Genomic DNA, 23,751 nt, shown 5'->3' on the forward strand with positions numbered 1-23,751 from the left:
CAACGATGAACTTTTTCATAGAAAAACCATTACCGATGATTTTTTCTATGGGAAAAGTAATCAACTATGAAACTTTTCATAGGAAAAGTCATCAACGATGAACTTTTCCATAGGAAAAGTCATCAACGATGAACTTTTCCATAGGAAAAGTCGTCAACGATGGACTTTTCCATAGGAAAAGTCATCAACGATGAACTTTTCCATAGGAAAAGTCATCAACGATTAACTTTTCCATAGGAAAAGTCATCAACGATTAACTTTTCCATAGGAATAGTCATCAACGATGAACTTTTCCATAGGAAAAGTCATCAACGATGAACTTTTCCATAGGAAAAGTCGTCAACGATGGACTTTTCCATAGGAAAAGTCATCAACGATGAACTTTTTCATAGGAAAAGTCATCAACGATGAACTTTTTCATAGAAAAACCATTACCGATGATTTTTTCTATGGGAAAAGTAATCAACTATGAAACTTTTCATAGGAAAAGTCATCAACGATGAACTTTTCCATAGGAAAAGTCATCAACGATTAACTTTTCCATAGGAATAGTCATCAACGATGAACTTTTCCATAGGAATAGTCATCAACGATGAACTTTTCCATAGGAAAAGTCATCAACGATGAACTTTTCCATAGGAAAAGTCATCAACGATGAACTTTTCCATAGGAAAAGTCATCAACGATGAACTTTTTCATAGAAAAACCATTACCGATGATTTTTTCTATGGGAAAAGTAATCAACTATGAAACTTTTCATAGGAAAAGTCATCGACGATGAACTTTTCCATAGGAAAAGTCATCAACGATTAACTTTTCCATAGGAATAGTCATCAACGATGAACTTTTCCATGGGAAAATTCATCAAAGATGAATCTTTCCATAGGAAAAGTCATCAACGATAAACGTTTCTAAAGAAAAATATATCAATGATGAATTTTCAATAGGAAAAGTCATCAACGATGAATGTTTACACGAAAAATTTTCAACGATATTTTCCATAGAAAAAGTCATCAACGATGAACATTTCAAATATGAAGAGTCATCAACGATGAATTTTCCAGAGGAAATGTCATCAACGATGAACTTTTCCATGAGAAAAGTAATCAACATTAAACTTTTCCATGGGAAAATTCTTCAACGATGAACTTTTCTCTAGGAAAAGTCATCAACGATGAATTTTTCCCAAGGAAAAGTCATCAACGATGAACTTTTCCCAAGGAAAAGCCATCAACGATGAACTTTTCCCAAGGAAAAGCCATCAACGATGAACTTTTCTATGAAATTTTCCATAGGAAAAGCCATCAATGATGAATTTTCCCATAGGAAAAGCCATCAATGATGAATTTTCCCATGGGAAAAGTCATCACTGATGAATTTTCCCATAGGACTTTTCAATAGGAAAAGACATCAGCGATGAAATTTTCAATAGGAAAAGTCATCAACGATGAGTTTTTCAAAGGAAAAGTCATCAACGATGAGTTTTTCAAAGGATTTTTCCATAGGAAAATTCATTAACGATGAACTTTTCCATGGGAAAAGTCATCAACGAAGAACTATTCCATGGGAAAAGCTATCAACAATGCACTTTTCCATCAACGATGAACTTTTCCCCAGAAAAAAGTCATCAACGATGAATTTTCCCCAGAAAAAGTCATCAACGATGGACTTTTCCATTGGAAAAGTCATCAACGATGAACTTTTCCATAGGAAAAGTCATCAACGATGAATTTTCCATAGGAAAAAGTCATCAACGATCAACTTTTCGATAGGAAAAGTCCTCAACGATCAACTTTTCCATAGGAATAGTCATCAACGATGAAATTTCCATAGGAAAAGTCATCAACGATAAAATTTTCCCTAAGAAAAGTCATCAACGATGAACTTTTCCATAGGAAAAGTCATCAACGATGAACTTTTCCATAGGAAAAGTCATCAACAATGAACTTTTCCATGGGAAAGTCATCAACAATGAAATTTTCCATAGGAAAAGTCATCAACGATGAACTTTTCCATAAGAAAATTCATCAACGATGAACTTTTTCATAGGAAAAACCATCAACGATAAACTTTTCCATGGGAAAAGTCATCAACGATGAACTTTTTCATAGGAAAAGTCATCAACGATGAACTTTTCCATAGAAGAAGTCATCAACGATGAACTTTTCCATGGGAAAAGTCATCAACGATGAACTTTTCCATGGGAAAAGTCATCAATGATGAAATTTTCCATAGAAGAAGTCATCAACAATGAACTTTTCCATAGGAAAAGTCATCAACGGTGAGCTTTCCATAGGAAAAGTCATCAGCGATGTACTTTTCCATAGGAAAAGCCATCAACGATTAACTTTTCTATAGGAAAAGTCATCAACTATAAACTTTTCCATAGGAAAAATCATTAAAGATGAGCTTTTCCGTAGGAAAAGTCATCAACGATAAACTTTTCCATAGGAAAAGTCATCAACGATAAACTTTTCCATAGGAAAAGTCATCAACGATGAACTTTTCCATAGGAAAAGTCATCAGCGATGAACTTTTCCATAGGAAAAGTCATCAATGATGAAGTTTTCCGTAAGAAAAGTCATCAATGATGAACTTTTTCATAGGAAAAGTCATCAATAATGAAGTTTTCCATAGGAAAAGTCATCAATGATGAACTTTTCCATAGGAAGAGTCATCAACGATGAACTTTTCCATAGGAAAAGTCATCAACGATGAACTTTTCCATAGGAAAAGTAATCAACGATGAACTTTTCCCTAGGAAAAGTCATCAACGATGAATTTTTCCATAGGAAAAGTCATCAACGATAAACTTTTCCATAGGAAAAGTCATCAACGATGAACTTGTCCTATAGAAATGTCGTCAACGATGAACTTTTCCATAGGAAAAGTCATCAACGATGAACTTTTCCATAGGAAAAGTCATCAACGATGAACTTTTCCTGGGAAAAGTAAACAACGATGAATTTTTCTATAGGAAAAGTCATAAACGATGAACTTTTCTCTAGGAAAAGTCATCAACGATAAACTTTTCCCTAGGAAAAGTCATCAACGATGAATCTTTCCATAGAAAATGTCATCAACATTGACATTTTCAATACGAAAAGTCACCAACGATAAACTTTTCCATAGGAAAAGTCATCAACGATGAATTTTTCCATGGAAAAAGTCATCAACGATGAATTTTTCCATGGAAAAAGTCATCAACGATGAACTTTTCCATAGGAAAAGTCATCAACGATGCGTTTTTCCATAGGAAAAGTTGTCAACAGGAAAAGTCATCAACGATGAACTTTTTCATAGAAAAAGTCATCAACGATTAACTTTTCCATAGGAAAAGTCATCAACGATGAACTTTTCCATAGGAAAGGTCATCAACGATGAACTTTTCCATAGGAAAAGTCATCCACAATGCAATTTTTCATAGAAAAAAATCATCATAGATGAACTTTTCCAAAAGAAACATCATCAACGATGAACTGTTCTATTGAAAATGCCATCAACGATGAACTTTTCCATAGGAAAATTCATCAACGATGAACTTTTTCATAAGAAAAGTCATCAACGATAAACTTTTCCATGGGAAAAGTCATCAACGATGAACTATTCCATAGGAAAAGTCATCAACGATGAACTTTTCCATAGAAGAAGTCATCAACGACGAACTTTTCCATGGGAAAAGTCATCAACGATGAACTTTTCCATGGGAAAAGTCATCAATGATGAAATTTTCCATGGGAAAAGTCATCAACGATGAACTTTTCCATAGGAAAGGTCATCAACGATGAACTTTTCCATAGGAAAAGTCATCCACAATGCAATTTTTCATAGAAAAAAATCATCATAGATGAACTTTTCCAAAAGAAACATCATCAACGATGAACTGTTCTATTGAAAATGCCATCAACGATGAATTTTTCCATAGGAAAATTCATCAACGATGAAGTTTTCCATAGGAAAAGCCATCAACGATTAACTTTTCCATAGGAAAAGTAATCAACGATGAACTTTTCCCTAGGAAAAGTCATCAACGATGAATTTTTCCATAGGAAAAGTCATCAACGATGAACTTGTCCTATAGAAATGTCGTCAACGATGAACTTTTCCATAGGAAAAGTCATCAACGATGAACTTTTCCATAGGAAAAGTCATCAACGATGAACTTTTCCATAGGAAAAGTCATCAACGATGAACTTTTCCATAGGAAAAGTCATCAACGATGAACTTTTCCATAGGAAAAGTCATCAACGATGAACTTTTCCATAGGAAAAGTCATCAACGATGAACTTTTCCTGGGAAAAGTAAACAACGATGAATTTTTCTATAGGAAAAGTCATAAACGATGAACTTTTCTCTAGGAAAAGTCATCAACGATAAACTTTTCCCTAGGAAAAGTCATCAACGATGAATCTTTCCATAGAAAATGTCATCAACATTGACATTTTCAATACGAAAAGTCATCAACGATAAACTTTTCCATAGGAAAAGGCATCAACGATGAATTTTTCCATTGGAAAAGTCATCAACGATGAATTTTCCCATAGGAAATGTCATCAACGATGAACTTTTCCATACGAAAATCAACAGCGATGAACTTTTCAATGGGAAAAGACATTAACGATGAACTTTTCCATAGGAAAAGTCATCAACGATGAACTCTTCCATAGGAAAAGTCATCACCGATGAACTTTTCCATAGGAAAAATAATCAACGATGAACTTTTCCATAGGAAAAGTCATCAACGATGAACTTTTCCATACGAAAATAAACAGCGATGAAATTTTCCGTTGGAAAAGTCATTAACGATGACATTTTCCATCAACGATAAACTTTTCCATAGGAAAAGTCATCAACGAAGGAACTGGTCCATAGGAAAAGTCATCAACGATGAACTTTTCCATAGGAAAAGTCATCAACGATGAACTCTTCCATAGGAAAAGTCATCACCGATGAACTTTTCCATAGGAAAAGTCATCACCGATGAACTTTTCCATAGGAAAGGTCATCAACGATGAATTTTTCCATAAGAAAAGTCATCAACGATGAACATTTCCATAGGAAAATTCATCAACGATGAACTTTTCCATAGGAAAATTCATCAACGATGAACTTTTCCATAGGAAAATTCATCAACGATGAAGTTTTCCATAGGAAAAGCCATCAACGATGAACTTTTCCATAGGAAAAGTCATCACCGATGAACTTTTCCATAGGAAAGGTCATCAACGATGAACTCTTCCATAGGAAAAGTCATCACCGATGAACTTTTCCATAGGAAAAGTCATCACCGATGAACTTTTCCATAGGAAAAGTCATCACCGATGAACTTTTCCATAGGAAAGGTCATCAACGATGAATTTTTCCATAAGAAAAGTCATCAACGATGAACATTTCCATAGGAAAATTCATCAACGATGAACTTTTCCATAGGAAAATTCATCAACGATGAACTTTTCCATAGGAAAATTCATCAACGATGAACTTTTCCATAGGAAAATTCATCAACGATGAACTCTTCCATAGGAAAAGCCATCAACGATGAACTTTTCCATAGGAAAAGTCATCACCGATGAACTTTTCCATAGGAAAGGTCATCAACGATGAATTTCTCCATAAGAAAAGTCATCAACGATGAACATTTCCATAGGAAAATTCATCAACGATGAACTTTTCCATAGGAAAATTCATCAACGATGAACTTTTCCATAGGAAAATTCATCAACGATGAAGTTTTCCATAGGAAAAGCCATCAACGATGAAGTTTTCCATAGGAAAAGCCATCAACGATGAACTTTTCCATTGGAAAAGTCATCAACGATGAATTTTTTCCGTAGGAAAAGACATCAACGAAGGAACTGGTCCATAGGAAAAGTCATCAACGATGAACTTTTCCATAGGAAAAGTCATCAACGATGAAATTTTCAATAGGAAAAGACAACAACGATGAAATTTTTCCATAGGAAAAGTCATCAACGATGAACTCTTCCATAGGAAAAGTCATCACCGATGAACTTTTCCATAGGAAAAGTCATCGACGATTAACTTTTCCATAGGAAAAGTCATCAACGATGAATTTTTCCATACGAAATGTCATCAAACATGAACTTTTCCATAGGAAAAGTCATCAACGATGAACTTTTCCATAGGAAAAGTCATCAACGATGAACTCTTCCATAGGAAAAGTCATCACCGATGAACTTTTCCATAGGAAAAGTCATCACCGATGAACTTTTCCATAGGAAAGGTCATCAACGATGAATTTTTCCATAAGAAAAGTCATCAACGATGAACATTTCCATAGTAAAATTCATCAACGATGAACTTTTCCATAGGAAAATTCTTCAACGATGAACTTTTCCATAGGAAAATTCATCAACGATGAAGTTTTCCATAGGAAAAGCCATCAACGATGAACTTTTCCATTGGAAAAGTCATCAACGATGAATTTTTTCCGTAGGAAAAGACATCAACGAAGGAACTGGTCCATAGGAAAAGTCATCAACGATGAACTTTTCCATAGGAAAAGTCATCAACGATGAACTTTTCCATAGGAAAAGTCATCAACGATGAACTTTTCCATAGGAAAAGTCATCAACGATGAAATTTTCAATAGGAAAAGACAACAACGATGAAATTTTTCCATAGGAAAAGTCATCAACGATGAACTCTTCCATAGGAAAAGTCATCACCGATGAACTTTTCCATAGGAAAAGTCATCGACGATTAACTTTTCCATAGGAAAAGTCATCAACGATGAATTTTTCCATACGAAATGTCATCAAACATGAACTTTTCCATAGGAAAAGTCATCAACGATGAACTTTTACATAGGAAAAGTCATCAACGATGAACTTCTCCATAGGAAAAGTCATTAACGATGAACTTTTCCATAGGAAAAGTAATCAACGATGATCTTTTCGATAGGAAAAGTCATCAACGATGAACTTTTCCACAGGAAAAGTCATCAACGATGAACTTTTCCACAGGAAAAGTCATCAACGATGAACTTTTCTATAGGAAAAGTCATCAACGATGAACTTTTCCATAGAAAATGTCATCAACGTTGAACTTTTCCATAGAAAAAGTCATCAACGTTGAACTTTTCCATAGAAAAAGTCATCAACGATGAAATTTTTCCTAGGAAAAGTCATCAACGATGAAATTTTGTCTACGAAAAGTCACTTACGATGAACTTTTCCCTAGGAAAAGTCATCAACGATGAACTTTTCCATAGGAAAAGTCATCAACGATTAACTTTTCCATAGGAAAAGTCATCAACGATGAACTTTTCAATAGGAAAAGTCATCAACGATGAACTCTTCCACAGGAAAAGTCATCAACGAGAAACTTTTCTATAGGAAAAGTCATCAACGATGAACTTTTCTATAGGAAAAGTCATCAACGATGAACTTTTCTATAGAAAAAGTCATCAACGATGAAATTTTCCATAGGAAAAGTCATCAATGATGAACTTTTCCATAGGAAAAGTCATAAACAATGAACTTTTCCATATTAAAAGTCATCAACGATTAACTCTTATATAGAAAAGTCATCAACTATGAAAATTTCCATTAGAAAAGTCATCAACAATGAACTTTGCCGTAAGAAAAATCACCAACGATGAAATTTTCCATAGGAAAATTCATCAACGATGAACTTTTCTCTGGGAAATATCTTCAACGATGAACCTTTCCATAGGGAAATTCATCAACGAAAGAACTGCTCCATAGAAAAAGTCATCAACGATTAATTTTTTAAAAATCATCACCGATTAGCAATTCTATGGAAAAAATCATACCCGATGACCTTTGCTATGGGAAATTTTTTCTCCGCTGACTATTGCTAGGGGAACATTTCTTTAAGATGTCGTTTTCTATGGATGAATTATTCCTTTCTATGGAATATTTCATTTTCGATGATAAATTCTATAGGAAAAGGCATCTCTGATGACCTATTCTATGGGATGATGACGATGACCTTTTTTATGGAAAAATAAATCTCTGATAATATCTTCGATAGCAAAAGTAATCTGAGATAAATATTCTTTCATAGAAAAGTATTTCTCGAATAACTTTTCTTATGACCTTTCTTATTAGAAAAGTCACATTGGTTTCACGTGTTTTAGAAATTTCACCCCCCCCCCCCTTTTATGTGCGTACTTTTTGCCAAGCATTAAACGTAAACCCCTTCTCTTTTATGTGCTCAAAATCCGCCCAAAATCATCCTCATAAATTGTAACCTTAATAAACCATGTTCCTGCCCAGACATTTATCAAGATTAAAAAGGTGATTTAAAGGAATCCTTTTCAATTTCGCTAACTGGTATTTTGTTCAAAGTCTATTTTGAGTTTGCTGTAGATGTTGTTGTTGCTGTTATTTGGCTGTCTTTTTATTGCTTTACCTTTTTTTTTTTGATTGAATACTCATATCTTTGGAATACTTACTTGGATCCTTTACCGATGTTATAACCAATTTGAAACCATTCGTATCCGTACCCCAATTGTCTGTCACATATTTGAGCGTAACAAAATTGGTACGTGTCAATATTGAACTGACTGTTTGTTTTGTCTGGCGACAGGATATATCAATCTGAAATGTAGAAAAAAGGAATAAAAAGATATTATAAGGATTGAAGTTATTTAAAAGCAGTGGAGGGTTTAATAAAGTTTTGAACATTAAATATGTGGTGATAAAAAAAAAACAAGAAAATATTAGAGAGTTGAATTTTTATTGGGTTTATTGTGCTATAATTTGAATAAATTCCCCTTTGCTCAATTGGGCGTATACTTTATGACACCACTAATACGCACTACGAGCTAATTATGTAAATCCCGGGCATACTTTAAGGCGCCAGTGTATGTTTTTTTACACATCAGCCATTTTATTGTCGTAAAAAATCTGTCTACAAATAATATTAGCCAAAACTATGTGTTGTGATGGAATCCGCAATGGTTGGTGCTGGGTGGAGTGTGCTGCGGAAACCCAAGATTTTCAATAAGCCTTCACTAGTCTAAGTATGCCAGGATATGTTGTTCTTTTTATTACGAGTAGTAGTTCCACTGAACTCTTGGTTTTATATTTTTTTTATATATATTTTGCTCTAAGGCAACCAGTGCAAAAAAGGAGGTTATCATCATCAAGACGTTGTGGTTGTATGTAGTCGACATCATCATCCCGCTCTTTATTGGCGTTGGCGTTCATACTTATTGTCATAGACTTTGTCATTGTCGTTGTTTTTCTGGTTTTGTTCATCCTTTTCAATAACAATGAGATTTGTGGTTGGTTTTTTCTACGTTCAGAGCTTCAAGATGTTTGTTTGTTACTCTGCTGGTTCGGTTCTTAAGAAAAATCGTAGTGGAAAACGAGACAAAGCAGCTCAACAAAAATACGTATTGAACAGAAAATATTTAGGTTAAGAAGTCAATGCGCAACAAATACCCAGTCAGGCCAAGCCAACCAGCTAGTCAGTCGGGTGGTAAAAAACATACGCCAAATATTTACAACTAAACCAAGCGTATACCATTATGACTAGATTTCAAAGCACTAAACTCGCACACACACACAATCACAAAAGCCATTCAACCACATTACAATAGATTCTTGTTCAAAAATATTGAACAGCTCAGAGATTTTTAACTAAAGACGTTTGTGTGACACACATAAGCCATAATGAGTTTATATGTACATATTTATGTATGTCTGTCATATGAGTATGAATTGTTAGCCTCTTTATTGGAAATTGGAATATTTATTTTATGCTTTTCTAAATATTTGAGATTTCTAAAATGAAATTAATTGTTATTTAAATACTATTTATTTAAATAATTATATATATTCAAAATAATTAAGTTTTGCCTAAAACTATGCCACATATTTTCAAGTTTTCATTCAATGCAATTTGTGGCGTATACGTTGTGACATAAGTTATACGACATGGAGTACTATTTAGACAACAAAGAGAGGAGACTATTAAACAGAGTTTTTAAAGGACAGGCAAAGTAAAAAATCTGGATTTTTTAAATAAATTTTCTAGAGGACTTTACCAACACAAAACGTGGATTTTTTAAATAAATTTTCTAGAGGACTTTACCAACACAAAACGTGGATTTTTTAAATAAATTTTCTAGATGCTCTTCACATCACAAAACGTGGATTTTTTAAATAAATTTTCTAGAGATACTTTAACCCACAAAACGTGGATTTTTTAAATAAATTTTCTAGAGGACTTTACCAACACAAAACGTGGATTTTTTAAATAAATTTTCTAGAGGACTTTACCAACACAAAACGTGGATTTTTTAAATAAATTTTCTAGAGGACTTTACGAACACAAAACGTGGATTTTTTAAATAAATTTTCTAGAGGACTTTACCAACACAAAACGTGGATTTTTTAAATAAATTTTCTAGTGGACTTTACCAACACAAAACGTGGATTTTTTAAATAAATTTTCTAGAGGACTTTACCAACACAAAACGTGGATTTTTTAAATAAATTTTCTAGAGGACTTTACCAACACAAAACGTGGATTTTTTAAATAAATTTTCTAGAGGACTTTACCAACACAAAACGTGGATTTTTTAAATAAATTTTCTAGATGCTCTTCACATCACAAAACGTGGATTTTTTAAATAAATTTTCTAGAGATACTTTAACCCACAAAACGTGGATTTTTTAAATAAATTTTCTAGAGCACCATTAACCCACAAAACGTGGATTTTTTAAATAAATTTTCTAGAGCACCATTAACCCACAAAACGTGGATTGTTTAAATAAATTTTCTAGAGCAACCTTAGGCCACAAAACGTGGATTTTTTATATAATTTTTCTAGAGCAACTTTAACCCACAAAACGTGGATTTTTTAAATAATTTTTCTAGAGCAACTTTAACCCACAAAACGTGGATTTTTTAAATAATTTTTCTAGAGCAACTTTAACCCACAAAACGTGGATTTTTTAAATAATTTTTCTAGAGCAACTTTAACCCACAAAACGTGGATTTTTTAAATAATTTTTCTAGAGCAACTTTAACCCACAAAACGTGGATTTTTTAAATAATTTTTCTAGAGCAACTTTAACCCCACAAAACGTGGATTTTTTAAATAATTTTTCTAGAGCAACTTTAACCCACAAAACGTGGATTTTTTAAATAATTTTTCTAGAGCAACTTTAACCCACAAAACGTGGATTTTTTAAATAAGTTTTCTAGAGCAACTTTAACCCACAAAACGTGGATTTTTTAAATAATTTTTCTAGAGCAACTTTAACCCACAAAACGTGGATTTTTTAAATAATTTTTCTAGAGCAACTTTAACCCACAAAACGTGGATTTTTTTAATAAATTTTCTAGAGGACTTTTCCAACACAAAACGTGGATTTTTTAAATAAATTTTCTAGAGCAACTTTAACACACAAAACGTGGATTTTTTTTAATAATTTTTCTAGAGCAACTTTAACCCCACAAAACGTGGATTTTTTAAATAATTTTTCTAGAGCAACTTTAACCCACAAAACGTGGATTTTTTAAATATTTTTTCTGGAGCAACTTTAACCCACAAAACGTGGATTTTTTAAATAATTTTTCTAGAGCAACTTTAACCCACAAAACGTGGATTTTTAAATAATTTTTCTAGAGCAACTTTAACCCACAAAACGTGGATTTTTTAAATAATTTTTCTAGAGCAACTTTAACCCACAAAACGTGGATTTTTTAAATAATTTTTCTAGAGCAACTTTAACCCACAAAACGTGGATTTTTTAAATAATTTTTCTAGAGCAACTTTAACCCACAAAACGTGGATTTTTTAAATAATTTTTCTAGAGCAACTTTAACCCACAAAACGTGGATTTTTTAAATAATTTTTCTAGAGCAACTTTAACCCACAAAACGTGGATTTTTTAAATAATTTTTCTAGAGCAACTTTAACCCACAAAACGTGGATTTTTTAAATAATTTTTCTAGAGCAACTTTAACCCACAAAACGTGGATTTTTTAAATAATTTTTCTAGAGCAACTTTAACCCATAAAACGTGGATTTTTTAAATAAATTTTCTAGAGCAACTTTAGCCGATAAAACGTGGATTTTTTAAATAAATTTTCTAGAGCAACTTTAGCCCATAAAACGTGGATTTTTTAAATAATTTTTCTAGAGCAACTTTAGCCCATAAAACGTGGATTTTTTAAATAAATTTTCTAGAGCAACTTTAGCCCATAAAACGTGGATTTTTTAAATAAATTTTCTAGAGCAACTTTAGCCCATAAAACGTGGATTTTTTAAATAAATTTTCTAGAGCAACTTTAGCCCATAAAACGTGGATTTTTTAAATAAATTTTCTAGAGCAACTTTAGCCCATAAAACGTGGATTTTTTAAATAAATTTTCTAGAGCAACTTTAGCCCATAAAACGTGGATTTTTTAAATAAATTTTCTAGAGCAACTTTAGCCCATAAAACGTGGATTTTTTAAATAAATTTTCTAGAGCAACTTTAGCCCATAAAACGTGGATTTTTTAAATAAATTTTCTAGAGCAACTTTAGCCCATAAAACTTGGATTTTTTAAATAAATTTTCTAGAGCAACTTTAGCCCATAAAACGTGGATTTTTTAAATAAATTTTCTAGAGCAACTTTAGCCCATAAAACGTGGATTTTTTAAATAAATTTTCTAGAGCAACTTTAGCCCATAAAACGTGGATTTTTTAAATAAATTTTCTAGAGCAACTTTAGCCCATAAAACGTGGATTTTTTAAATAAATTTTCTAGAGCAACTTTAGCCCATAAAACGTGGATTTTTTAAATAAATTTTCTAGAGCAACTTTAGCCCATAAAACGTGGATTTTTTAAATAAATTTTCTAGAGCAACTTTAGCCCATAAAACGTGGATTTTTTTAAATAAATTTTCTAGAGCAACTTTAGCCCATAAAACGTGGATTTTTTAAATAAATTTTCTAGAGCAACTTTAGCCCATAAAACGTGGATTTTTTAAATAAATTTTCTAGAGCAACTTTAGCCCATAAAACGTGGATTTTTTAAATAAATTTTCTAGAGCAACTTTAGCCCATAAAACGTGGATTTTTTAAATAAATTTTCTAGAGCAACTTTAGCCCATAAAACGTGGATTTTTTAAATAAATTTTCTAGAGCAACTTTAGCCCATAAAACGTGGATTTTTTAAATAAATTTTCTAGAGCAACTTTAGCCCATAAAACGTGGATTTTTTAAATAAATTTTCTAGAGAAACTTTAGCCCATAAAACGTGGATTTTTTAAATAAATTTTCTAGAGCAACTTTAGCCCATAAAACGTGGATTTTTTAAATAAATTTTCTAGAGCAACTTTAGCCCATAAAACGTGGATTTTTTAAATAAATTTTCTAGAGCAACTTTAGCCCATAAAACGTGGATTTTTTAAATAAATTTTCTAGAGCAACTTTAGCCCATAAAACGTGGATTTTTTAAATAAATTTTCTAGAGCAACTTTAGCCCATAAAACGTGGATTTTTTAAATAAATTTTCTAGAGCAACTTTAGCCCATAAAACGTGGATTTTTTAAATAAATTTTTCTAGAGCAACTTTAGCCCATAAAACGTGGATTTTTTAAATAAATTTTCTAGAGCAACTTTAGCCCATAAAACGTGGATTTTTTAAATAAATTTTCTAGAGCAACTTTAGCCCATAAAACGTGGATTTTTTAAATAAATTTTCTAGAGCAACTTTAGCCCATAAAACGTGGATTTTTTAAATAAATTTTCTAGAGCAACTTTAGCCCATAAAACGTGGATTTTTTAAATAAATTTTCTAGAGCAACTTTAGCCCATAAAACGTGGATTTTTTAAATAAATTTTCTAGAGCAACTTTAGCCCATAAAACGTGGATTTTTTAAATAAATTTTCTAGAGCAACTTTAGCCCATAAAACGTGGATTTTTTAAATAAATTTTCTAGAGCAACTTTAGCCCATAAAACGTGGATTTTTTAAATAAATTTTCTAGAGCAACTTTAGCCCATAAAACGTGGATTTTTTAAATAAATTTTCTAGAGCAACTTTAGCCCATAAAACGTGGATTTTTTAAATAAATTTTCTAGAGCAACTTTAGCCCATAAAACGTGGATTTTTTAAATAAATTTTCTAGAGCAACTTTAGCCCATAAAACGTGGATTTTTTAAATAAATTTTCTAGAGCAACTTTAGCCCATAAAACGTGGATTTTTTAAATAAATTTTCTAGAGCAACTTTAGCCCATAAAACGTGGATTTTTTAAATAAATTTTCTAGAGCAACTTTAGCCCATAAAACGTGGATTTTTTAAATAAATTTTCTAGAGCAACTTTAGCCCATAAAACGTGGATTTTTTAAATAAATTTTCTAGAGCAACTTTAGCCCATAAAACGTGGATTTTTTAAATAAATTTTCTAGAGCAACTTTAGCCCATAAAACGTGGATTTTTTAAATAAATTTTCTAGAGCAACTTTAGCCCATAAAACGTGGATTTTTTAAATAAATTTTCTAGAGCAACTTTAGCCCATAAAACGTGGATTTTTTAAATAAATTTTCTAGAGCAACTTTAGCCCATAAAACGTGGATTTTTTAAATAAATTTTCTAGAGCAACTTTAGCCCATAAAACGTGGATTTTTTAAATAAATTTTCTAGAGCAACTTTATCCCATAAAACGTGGATTTTTAAATAAATTTTCTAGAGCAACTTTAGCCCATAAAACGTGGATTTTTTAAATAAATTTTCTAGAGCAACTTTAGCCCATAAAACGTGGATTTTTTAAATAAATTTTCTAGAGCAACTTTAGCCCATAAAACGTGGATTTTTTAAATAAATTTTCTAGAGCAACTTTAGCCCATAAAACGTGGATTTTTTAAATAAATTTTCTAGAGCAACTTTAGCCCATAAAACGTGGATTTTTTAAATAAATTTTCTAGAGCAACTTTAGCCCATAAAACGTGGATTTTTTAAATAAATTTTCTAGAGCAACTTTAGCCCATAAAACGTGGATTTTTTAAATAAATTTTCTAGAGCAACTTTAGCCCATAAAACGTGGATTTTTTAAATAAATTTTCTAGAGCAACTTTAGCCCATAAAACGTGGATTTTTTAAATAAATTTTCTAGAGCAACTTTAGCCCATAAAACGTGGATTTTTTAAATAAATTTTCTAGAGCAACTTTAGCCCATAAAACGTGGATTTTTTAAATAAATTTTCTAGAGCAACTTTAGCCCATAAAACGTGGATTTTTTAAATAAATTTTCTAGAGCAACTTTAGCCCATAAAACGTGGATTTTTTAAATAAATTTTCTAGAGCAACTTTAGCCCATAAAACGTGGATTTTTTAAATAAATTTTCTAGAGCAACTTTAGCCCATAAAACGTGGATTTTTTAAATAAATTTTCTAGAGCAACTTTAGCCCATAAAACGTGGATTTTTTAAATAAATTTTCTAGAGCAACTTTAGCCCATAAAACGTGGATTTTTTAAATAAATTTTCTAGAGCAACTTTAGCCCATAAAACGTGGATTTTTTAAATAAATTTTCTAGAGCAACTTTAGCCCATAAAACGTGGATTTTTTAAATAAATTTTCTAGAGCAACTTTAGCCCATAAAACGTGGATTTTTTAAATAAATTTTCTAGAGCAACTTTAGCCCATAAAACGTGGATTTTTTAAATAAATTTTTACAGGGGCTTCACACCATAATCGTGAATTTTTGTTTTCCATATCTGTTGCCTACTTTTAGGCGACAAATTCCAACATGTTTTCAATAAATTTATCAGCGAATAAAATTCCACTTCATTTCATATGAAGTATAACCCCCGTTTCCCTCTTTAATATTTGCAATGCAAAAATATTTCCAACAATTTCATTGTGTAAATATGTATCCAATCATGTATACATGCGTCGTATGTGTATCTGTGTGGGTATGGCAAACATTTTTGTGCATGCGGATGACATTTTACTGGTTTTAGAAAATATCCTGTGGGGGATTTGCTTCATCTCTTCATCTAAAATCATTTGCATGTTAGTGCTTGTGTGTGTGTGTGGGTATGTACGCGTGACAAATAAACACGAAAACAAATGAATGAACGAGTGAACAAATCTACCGACCGACCGACCAACATAAACCCCAACCACATGTGCTATGGCTACAAACGTTTCTATGCTGGCATGCAACACGCAGCAAACAGAAACGTTTACACCAATGGACCGAAAATCAGATAGATAAACAAAAACCATCCCCTCTCCTTCGCATTCTATCCCTGCTTTACACTGCAATTTGCCATTGTATTTGTGTACAACACAAACAAACATAATGACACACATACACCGAGTGCCGTGGAGCTGTGGAAAGTTTACTGCTCTATTTTGCGCCAAAATCATTTGCCTGATAATAATCAGCAGCAGAGGCACCACTACCACCACCAGGATAAAGACAGCAACCATGGTAATGGTTGTGATAACCAGGACAAGAGGTTTAGAATGTCACGGCATAATAATCATGATCAATTTTGATAATAACGATGATGATGAGCAGGATTTCAGAATGCTACTGCCGCTGCCACAGCCACTACTGCTGCTGATAAAAAAGCATATTTTAGAGTGGAGCTTATGTTTTCTCCATTTCCATTTGGCTTCATCATGATAATGGCCAGCTAAGCAACCGGCAAAGCTGATTTTATCAGCGTGACCCACTTTAATGGAAGTTAGTTATGAAGAGAAAGGAGAGAGAGAAAAAGGAGTTAAGGATAGCAAATCTATTACTACGAGGATTTTCATTGTGTGAAAGAAAAGCACAAAATTATTATATTGGAAATTATCAGAAAATTATTATCTGAAATTGGAATACTCCAGTTTTTGGGATTTCTTTATGGTTTTCCATTCATAAAGAGGTTTGCTTTTATTTTTCACTTATACTCCATTTTGGTTTTTTATTGTCCATTGAAGCTTAACTTGTAATTGGTATTCGGAGTAGATGATGCTGATGATGAAGTTCATGTTAACAATAATGGCAATGCTGGTAGTGATGATGATGAGTGGATTTTTCCATTTCATTTGCCCCCAGGAGCACGCACGACTACCAAAAGGCTCAGGTTACTGCTGCCACTAATATTCTAAGTACTTTAACGGGAGTAATGTTTCGAATGAAGTTGTCTGACATTAACTGTGGAGATGAAAGCGAGTCACATTTTTTCACATATAAATTTGAATGTTAATTTTCCGAGAAATTTTTAAATAAATTTTCTAGAGCAACTTTAACCCACAAAACGTGGATTTTTTAAATAAAATTTCTAGAGCAACTTAACCCACATAACGTGGACAATCTCACGGCAGCGGGTTCTTTCGTACCGGATTGACCCGGAACAACACAAAACCAATGTTCCGGCTAGCGGCTGCCACCTCAGTGTGTACATGTTCGTATTTGTTTCGTTTTTCTGTATTGGGAGCAGCATATCCCGGAATGCCTGCTCGGAATTCTATTGGTCCGAGCCGGGACGGAGGAAAACCCAGGACCAATATATCTGTGCTCAGTTTGTCACATCCGCATCTTAACCCACATCCAACCTTCGGTGAGATGCAATAGATGTCAGGAGTGGGTGAGTCTAAGGGGTGCTCTGGACTCGTCCACGTGAGGGACTACGACAGGGACTATGTTGCTGCATGCTGTGTGAACACAGTTCCCAGTGAGTCGTCGTCTGATTACGAAACTCCCCCGCAGTCCCCTCGACAACAACCGCACACGCAGCCTTTAACACCAGCCGTTGTTGTCCCAATCCCCGAAAATGCAGCCTTTTTGCAATTGAATTGCAATGGACTCCGAGGTAAGATCGAGGAGATAGTAGATTTTATGAGTCGGAAGAACATCAAGGTCGCGGCGGTGCAGAAAACCAAGCTGAACAACAACCACAGCTTAGAGCATTGTGATGGTTACAATGTTCTGAGGAAAGATCGTCGAGAAATAGCTGTATCCCTGATAATAGGCCTGACAGTAGCCCGCTCTTGCAAGGTCATAATCGTCTGGTCCTGGGGGATTTTAATGCGCATCATGAGATGTGACATTCGGTCCTCGGAAACGACCAGAGAGGTACAGCGCTGGCTGAGCAGATTGATAGCTCTACGTTTTGCACGGTCAATGAGGACGCCCCTACCAGAATTAGAGGAGAGTGTCACAGTTCGCCTGACATAACCATCGTGTCACCTGGTCTGACAAATGACGTTACCTGGCAACCCGTCATTTCCCTTGGATCAGACCATCTCCCCATAATTGTCTCCATTAGCAGACCACCCGACTTCATCACCTCTGAACTGACCCGAAGAGGTGCGCAAGTTATTTCAATCGACAGTTTGTGGAGCATCCCGAGAGTGACAGGGCGTAGAGAAGAGTATTACGTCGCATCAGATCTCTTCCTGCCAAGGATGAACCACCACAATTTACAATGGATGATGTTGCCAATGCCATCAGGAACGCTAAATCATCCAAAGCGTTGTGCCCTGATGGGATTTCCATGGTAATGTTGAAGCAGGTGGATGAGCCGGGAGTCGAGTATCTCACCAAAGTCTTCAACTTGTCGCTAACCACCCTCGTTGTTCCCGAAGTCTGGAAAATGGGCAGGGTGGTCCCACTACGGAAGCCAGGCAAGGATGCCAGCAAAAGTGAATCGTACAGACCGATTTCGCTTTTGTCGCCCGTAGCAAAGACACTTGAGGCCTTGCTCCTCCCCAGTATCAGAAATAGCTATCAAGTTGCCGATCATCAACATGGATTCCGTAAGCAGCACAGCACGACAACAGCGCTGCACGCCATTACCACATATATCTGTAAAGGACTCAACCAGAGACGGCCGTGCGATAGAACAGTGATGGTGGCGCTTGACTTATCAAAAGCCTTTGATACAGTCAGGCACTCCACGCTGTTTGAGGACATTGAGCAGACAACCCTCCGGCCAATCTTGAAACGTTGGATAGTAAACTATATGTGTTTACGCCACTCGTACGTGGAATTCAGGGATAAGAAGTCCAAACCCCGTAGAGTGAAACAGGGAGTTCCCCAATGTGGGGTGATATCTCCGGAACTGTTTAACCTCTACCTCTCCTGTATTCCACCCCCTCCAGACGGCATTGAGATCGTGACGTATGCGGATGATTGCACGATCCTGGCGTCGGGTACCTATCCCGATGACATCTGTGAGAGAATGAACAACTATTTAACCGATCTTACCACCTTTTTCCATTCGAGGAATGTGCAGGTTTCCCCCACAAAATCTACAGCCACTCTGTTCACCACATGGACAGCGCAGTTTGGACGTGAGTTGAATGTCGTGGTCGACGGTAGCAGAATTCCGACCACAAACTGCCCTAAAATTTTAGGGGTCACATTCGATACTACATTCATGTCGTGCGCACACGCCACAGCTATCTGCGACAAGTTGAAAAGTAGGAACATGGTCCTCAAGTCCCTGGCCACGTTGGCCACGTATAACGCGATAGGTCGGTCTGTGGTAAGCTATGCGGCTCCAGTCTGGTCCCCGAGATTGTGTGATTCGAACTGGAAAAAGATTCAAACTTGCCAGAATGCCGCCCTGAGAACAGCGACAGGGTGCCTCCTCAAATCTTCAGTGGACCATCTACATGAGGAGGCAAAAATTCTTCCTGTAAAGCAACACAATGAGATGCTTTCGTTGCAGTACCTGCTTGGATGTTATCGTGTGAGCCATCCCAATCACCAACTTGTGGGTAGGCCCGGCCCATTCAGGGAGATTAGGAAGAATATCCATGCTCTAGAGGGAGAGGTCCAACGATACAGGAGAGAACCCCTAGATCAACAAGCATATCAAGCAGGATTGAATAGCATTCACACGGACGCAGTTGCCAAGGCCTTAAGCAATTATAGTGTGAATAAAGTACTCGGAGTACATCCTCCATCTATCGCAGCTGAGGAGCGTCAGCTGCCACGGCAAACCAGAGTAGTTTTGGCTCAACTAGGCTCGGGATATTGCAGTCGCCTAAATTCGTATTGGGCGGAAATCGATAGCGCCGTGCAAGCCATATGCCCAGTATGCGGCATGGGCCCGCACGACACACAACACCTTTTTAACTGCCCCTCCAAACCTACCCATCTAACTCCAGTGGATCTGTGGCTACATCCCATCGAAGCAGCCACTTTTCAGGAACTGGAGAGCAACTTTAACCCACAAAACGTGGATTTTTTTAATAAATTTTCTAGAGCAACTTTAACCCACAAAACGTGGATTTTTTAAATAAATTTTCTACAACAAATTTAACCCACAAAACGTGGATTTTTTAAATAAACCCACCCTTAACCCACAAAACGTGGATTTTTTAAATAAATTTTCTAGAGCACCCTTAACCCACAAAACGTGGATTTTTTAAATAAATTTTCTAGAGCACCCTTAACCCACAAAACGTGGATTTTTTAAATAAATTTTCTAGAGCAACCTTAGGCCACAAAACGTGGATTTTTTAAATAAATTTTCTAGAGCAACCTTAGGCCACAAAACGTGGATTTTTTAAATAAATTTTCTAGAGCAACCTTAGGCCACAAAACGTGGATTTTTTAAATAAATTTTCTAGAGCAACCTTAGGCCACAAAACGTGGATTTTTTAAATAAATTTTCTAGAGCAACCTTAGGCCACAAAACGTGGATTTTTTAAATAAATTTTCTAGAGCACCCTTAACCCACAAAACGTGGATTTTTTAAATAAATTTTCTAGAGCACCCTTAACCCACAAAACGTGGATTTTTTAAATAAATTTTCTAGAGCAACCTTAGGCCACAAAACGTGGATTTTTTAAATAAATTTTCTAGAGCAACCTTAGGCCACAAAACGTGGATTTTTTAAATAAATTTTCTAGAGCAACTTTAACCCACAAAACGTGGATTTTTTAAATAAATTTTCTAGAGCACCCTTAACCCACAAAACGTGGATTTTTTAAATAAATTTTCTAGAGCAACCTTAGGCCACAAAACGTGGATTTTTTAAATAAATTTTCTAGAGCAACCTTAGGCCACAAAACGTGGATTTTTTAAATAAATTTTCTAGAGCAACCTTAGGCCACAAAACGTGGATTTTTTAAATAAATTTTCTAGAGCAACTTTAACCCACAAAACGTGGATTTTTTAAATAAATTTTCTAGAGCAACTTTAACCCACAAAACGTGGATTTTTTAAATAAATTTTCTAGAGCAACCTTAACCCACAAAACGTGGATTTTTTAAATAAATTTTCTAGAGCAACCTTAGGCCACAAAACGTGGATTTTTTAAATAAATTTTCTAGAGCAACCTTAGGCCACAAAACGTGGATTTTTTAAATAAATTTTCTAGAGCAACCTTAGGCCACAAAACGTGGATTTTTTAAATAAATTTTCTAGAGCACCCTTAACCCACAAAACGTGGATTTTTTAAATAAATTTTCTAGAGCACCCTTAACCCACAAAACGTGGATTTTTTAAATAAATTTTCTAGAGCAACCTTAGGCCACAAAACGTGGATTTTTTAAATAAATTTTCTAGAGCAACCTTAGGCCACAAAACGTGGATTTTTTAAATAAATTTTCTAGAGCAACTTTAACCCACAAAACGTGGATTTTTTAAATAAATTTTCTAGAGCACCCTTAACCCACAAAACGTGGATTTTTTAAATAAATTTTCTAGAGCAACCTTAGGCCACAAAACGTGGATTTTTTAAATAAATTTTCTAGAGCAACCTTAGGCCACAAAACGTGGATTTTTTAAATAAATTTTCTAGAGCAACCTTAGGCCACAAAACGTGGATTTTTTAAATAAATTTTCTAGAGCAACTTTAACCCACAAAACGTGGATTTTTAAATAAATTTTCTAGAGCAACTTTAACCCACAAAACGTGGATTTTTTAAATAAATTTTCTAGAGCACCCTTAACCCACAAAACGTGGATTTTTTAAATAAATTTTCTAGAGCAACCTTAGGCCACAAAACGTGGATTTTTTAAATAAATTTTCTAGAGCAACCTTAGGCCACAAAACGTGGATTTTTTAAATAAATTTTCTAGAGCAACCGTAGGCCACAAAACGTGGATTTTTTAAATAAATTTTCTAGAGCAACTTTAACCCACAAAACGTGGATTTTTTAAATAAATTTTCTAGAGCACCCTTAACCCACAAAACGTGGATTTTTTAAATAAATTTTCTAGAGCAACCTTAGGCCACAAAACGTGGATTTTTTAAATAAATTTTCTAGAGCAACCTTAGGCCACAAAACGTGGATTTTTTAAATAAATTTTCTAGAGCAACCTTAGGCCACAAAACGTGGATTTTTTAAATAAATTTTCTAGAGCAACTTTAACCCACAAAACGTGGATTTTTTAAATAAATTTTCTAGAGCAACCTTAGGCCACAAAACGTGGATTTTTTAAATAAATTTTCTAGAGCAACCTTAGGCCACAAAACGTGGATTTTTTAAATAAATTTTCTAGAGCAACTTTAACCCACAAAACGTGGATTTTTTAAATAAATTTTCTAGAGCAACCTTAGGCCACAAAACGTGGATTTTTTAAATAAATTTTCTAGAGCAGCTTTAACCCACCAAACGTGGATTTTTTAAATAAATTTTCTAGAGCAGCTTTAACCCACCAAACGTGGATTTTTTAAATAAATTTTCTAGAGCAGCTTTAACCCACCAAACGTGGATTTTTTAAATAAATTTTCTAGAGCAGCTTTAACCCACCAAACGTGGATTTTTTAAATAAATTTTCTAGAGCAGCTTTAACCCACCAAACGTGGATTTTTTAAATAAATTTTCTAGAGCAGCTTTAACCCACCAAACGTGGATTTTTTAAATAAATTTTCTAGAGCAGCTTTAACCCACCAAACGTGGATTTTTTAAATAAATTTTCTATAGGACTTTTAGGCCACAAAATGTGGCGTATAACTACGAACACCATGTATACGCCACCATAACCATCATCATAATTTTGAATTCATATTTATTTCACAATAATTTTATATTAAATTCTGCGAATTATTTCTTATCTTCATTCCTTCACCATTGAACCTAAAAGTAGCAAAAACACTGAACGAATTTTATAACCACAATTTTGACTGCTTTATGACACTTTAAGAAGGCGATATAATAATGTCCCCCTCCTTGATTTTTTTTTTTTGAAAATTATATTGACACTTAAACGGGGCCACGAGATGTGTGTGTCGTGTCATTGGCCACTTTCTTTAATATTGCAACCATTATACGCTTAATGTCAGTTTGGCCGTTAAAAATTGCCAATTTTCAACCAAAAAAAGCATGACCAATAATTGTTTCATCTTTCTTTGCCGTTTCTCTCTCTCAATGCCATTTTCTTGTGATTTTCTTTCATTTGCACTTATATTCTACCTATCAACTGTCTTTATTGTCCATAATATTTTTTATGATAAAGCTTTTTTGTTGTTGTAGTTGTTGCTGTTATGAAAAAGTTATGGTTTTGGTAATATTTCTTTTTTTCATCTTCGTCTTCTTCTTGACTTTTAATGACAGTTAAATATCTTGGAAGACATTTTCGAGTATTAAATCACAATCAACGTGGGTGGTGTAGCGAGAGAGGGGGAGAGAGATGTGGAGAGGTAATGAAACTGTTGCTTGAAACACTTGATTAAACTTGCATAATTTTATGATATTTGCCACTTCTCAACACGAAAGGTCAAATGGAAAAGTTGGTGGGGGAGAATTTCATAAACCTGATAATAAAGAAGAGAAGTAAAAAATGAAGTAA

The 23,751-nt window shown here is 34.2% G+C and overlaps 1 protein-coding gene across 7 annotated transcripts in view; it reads right to left on the reverse strand.

Annotated features, from left to right (window-relative positions):
• The window catches only part of loaf (low-density lipoprotein receptor domain containing lost and found), a 289,295-nt gene that overhangs the window by 19,867 nt on the left and 245,677 nt on the right, over nucleotides 1–23,751 (reverse strand). For all 7 annotated transcript variants that reach the window (XM_073980712.1, XM_073980708.1, XM_073980713.1 and 4 more), the window contains one exon: nucleotides 8,444–8,588. In XM_073980712.1, coding sequence (XP_073836813.1) covers nucleotides 8,444–8,588 — 145 coding nt within the window. The remainder of the gene's footprint in view (nucleotides 1–8,443; nucleotides 8,589–23,751) is intronic.

The sequence above is a fragment of the Musca autumnalis genome, unplaced genomic scaffold (assembly GCF_047663935.1).
Source record: "Musca autumnalis isolate F117 unplaced genomic scaffold, ASM4766393v1 scaffold_4, whole genome shotgun sequence".
Lineage (NCBI taxonomy): Eukaryota > Metazoa > Arthropoda > Insecta > Diptera > Muscidae > Musca > Musca autumnalis.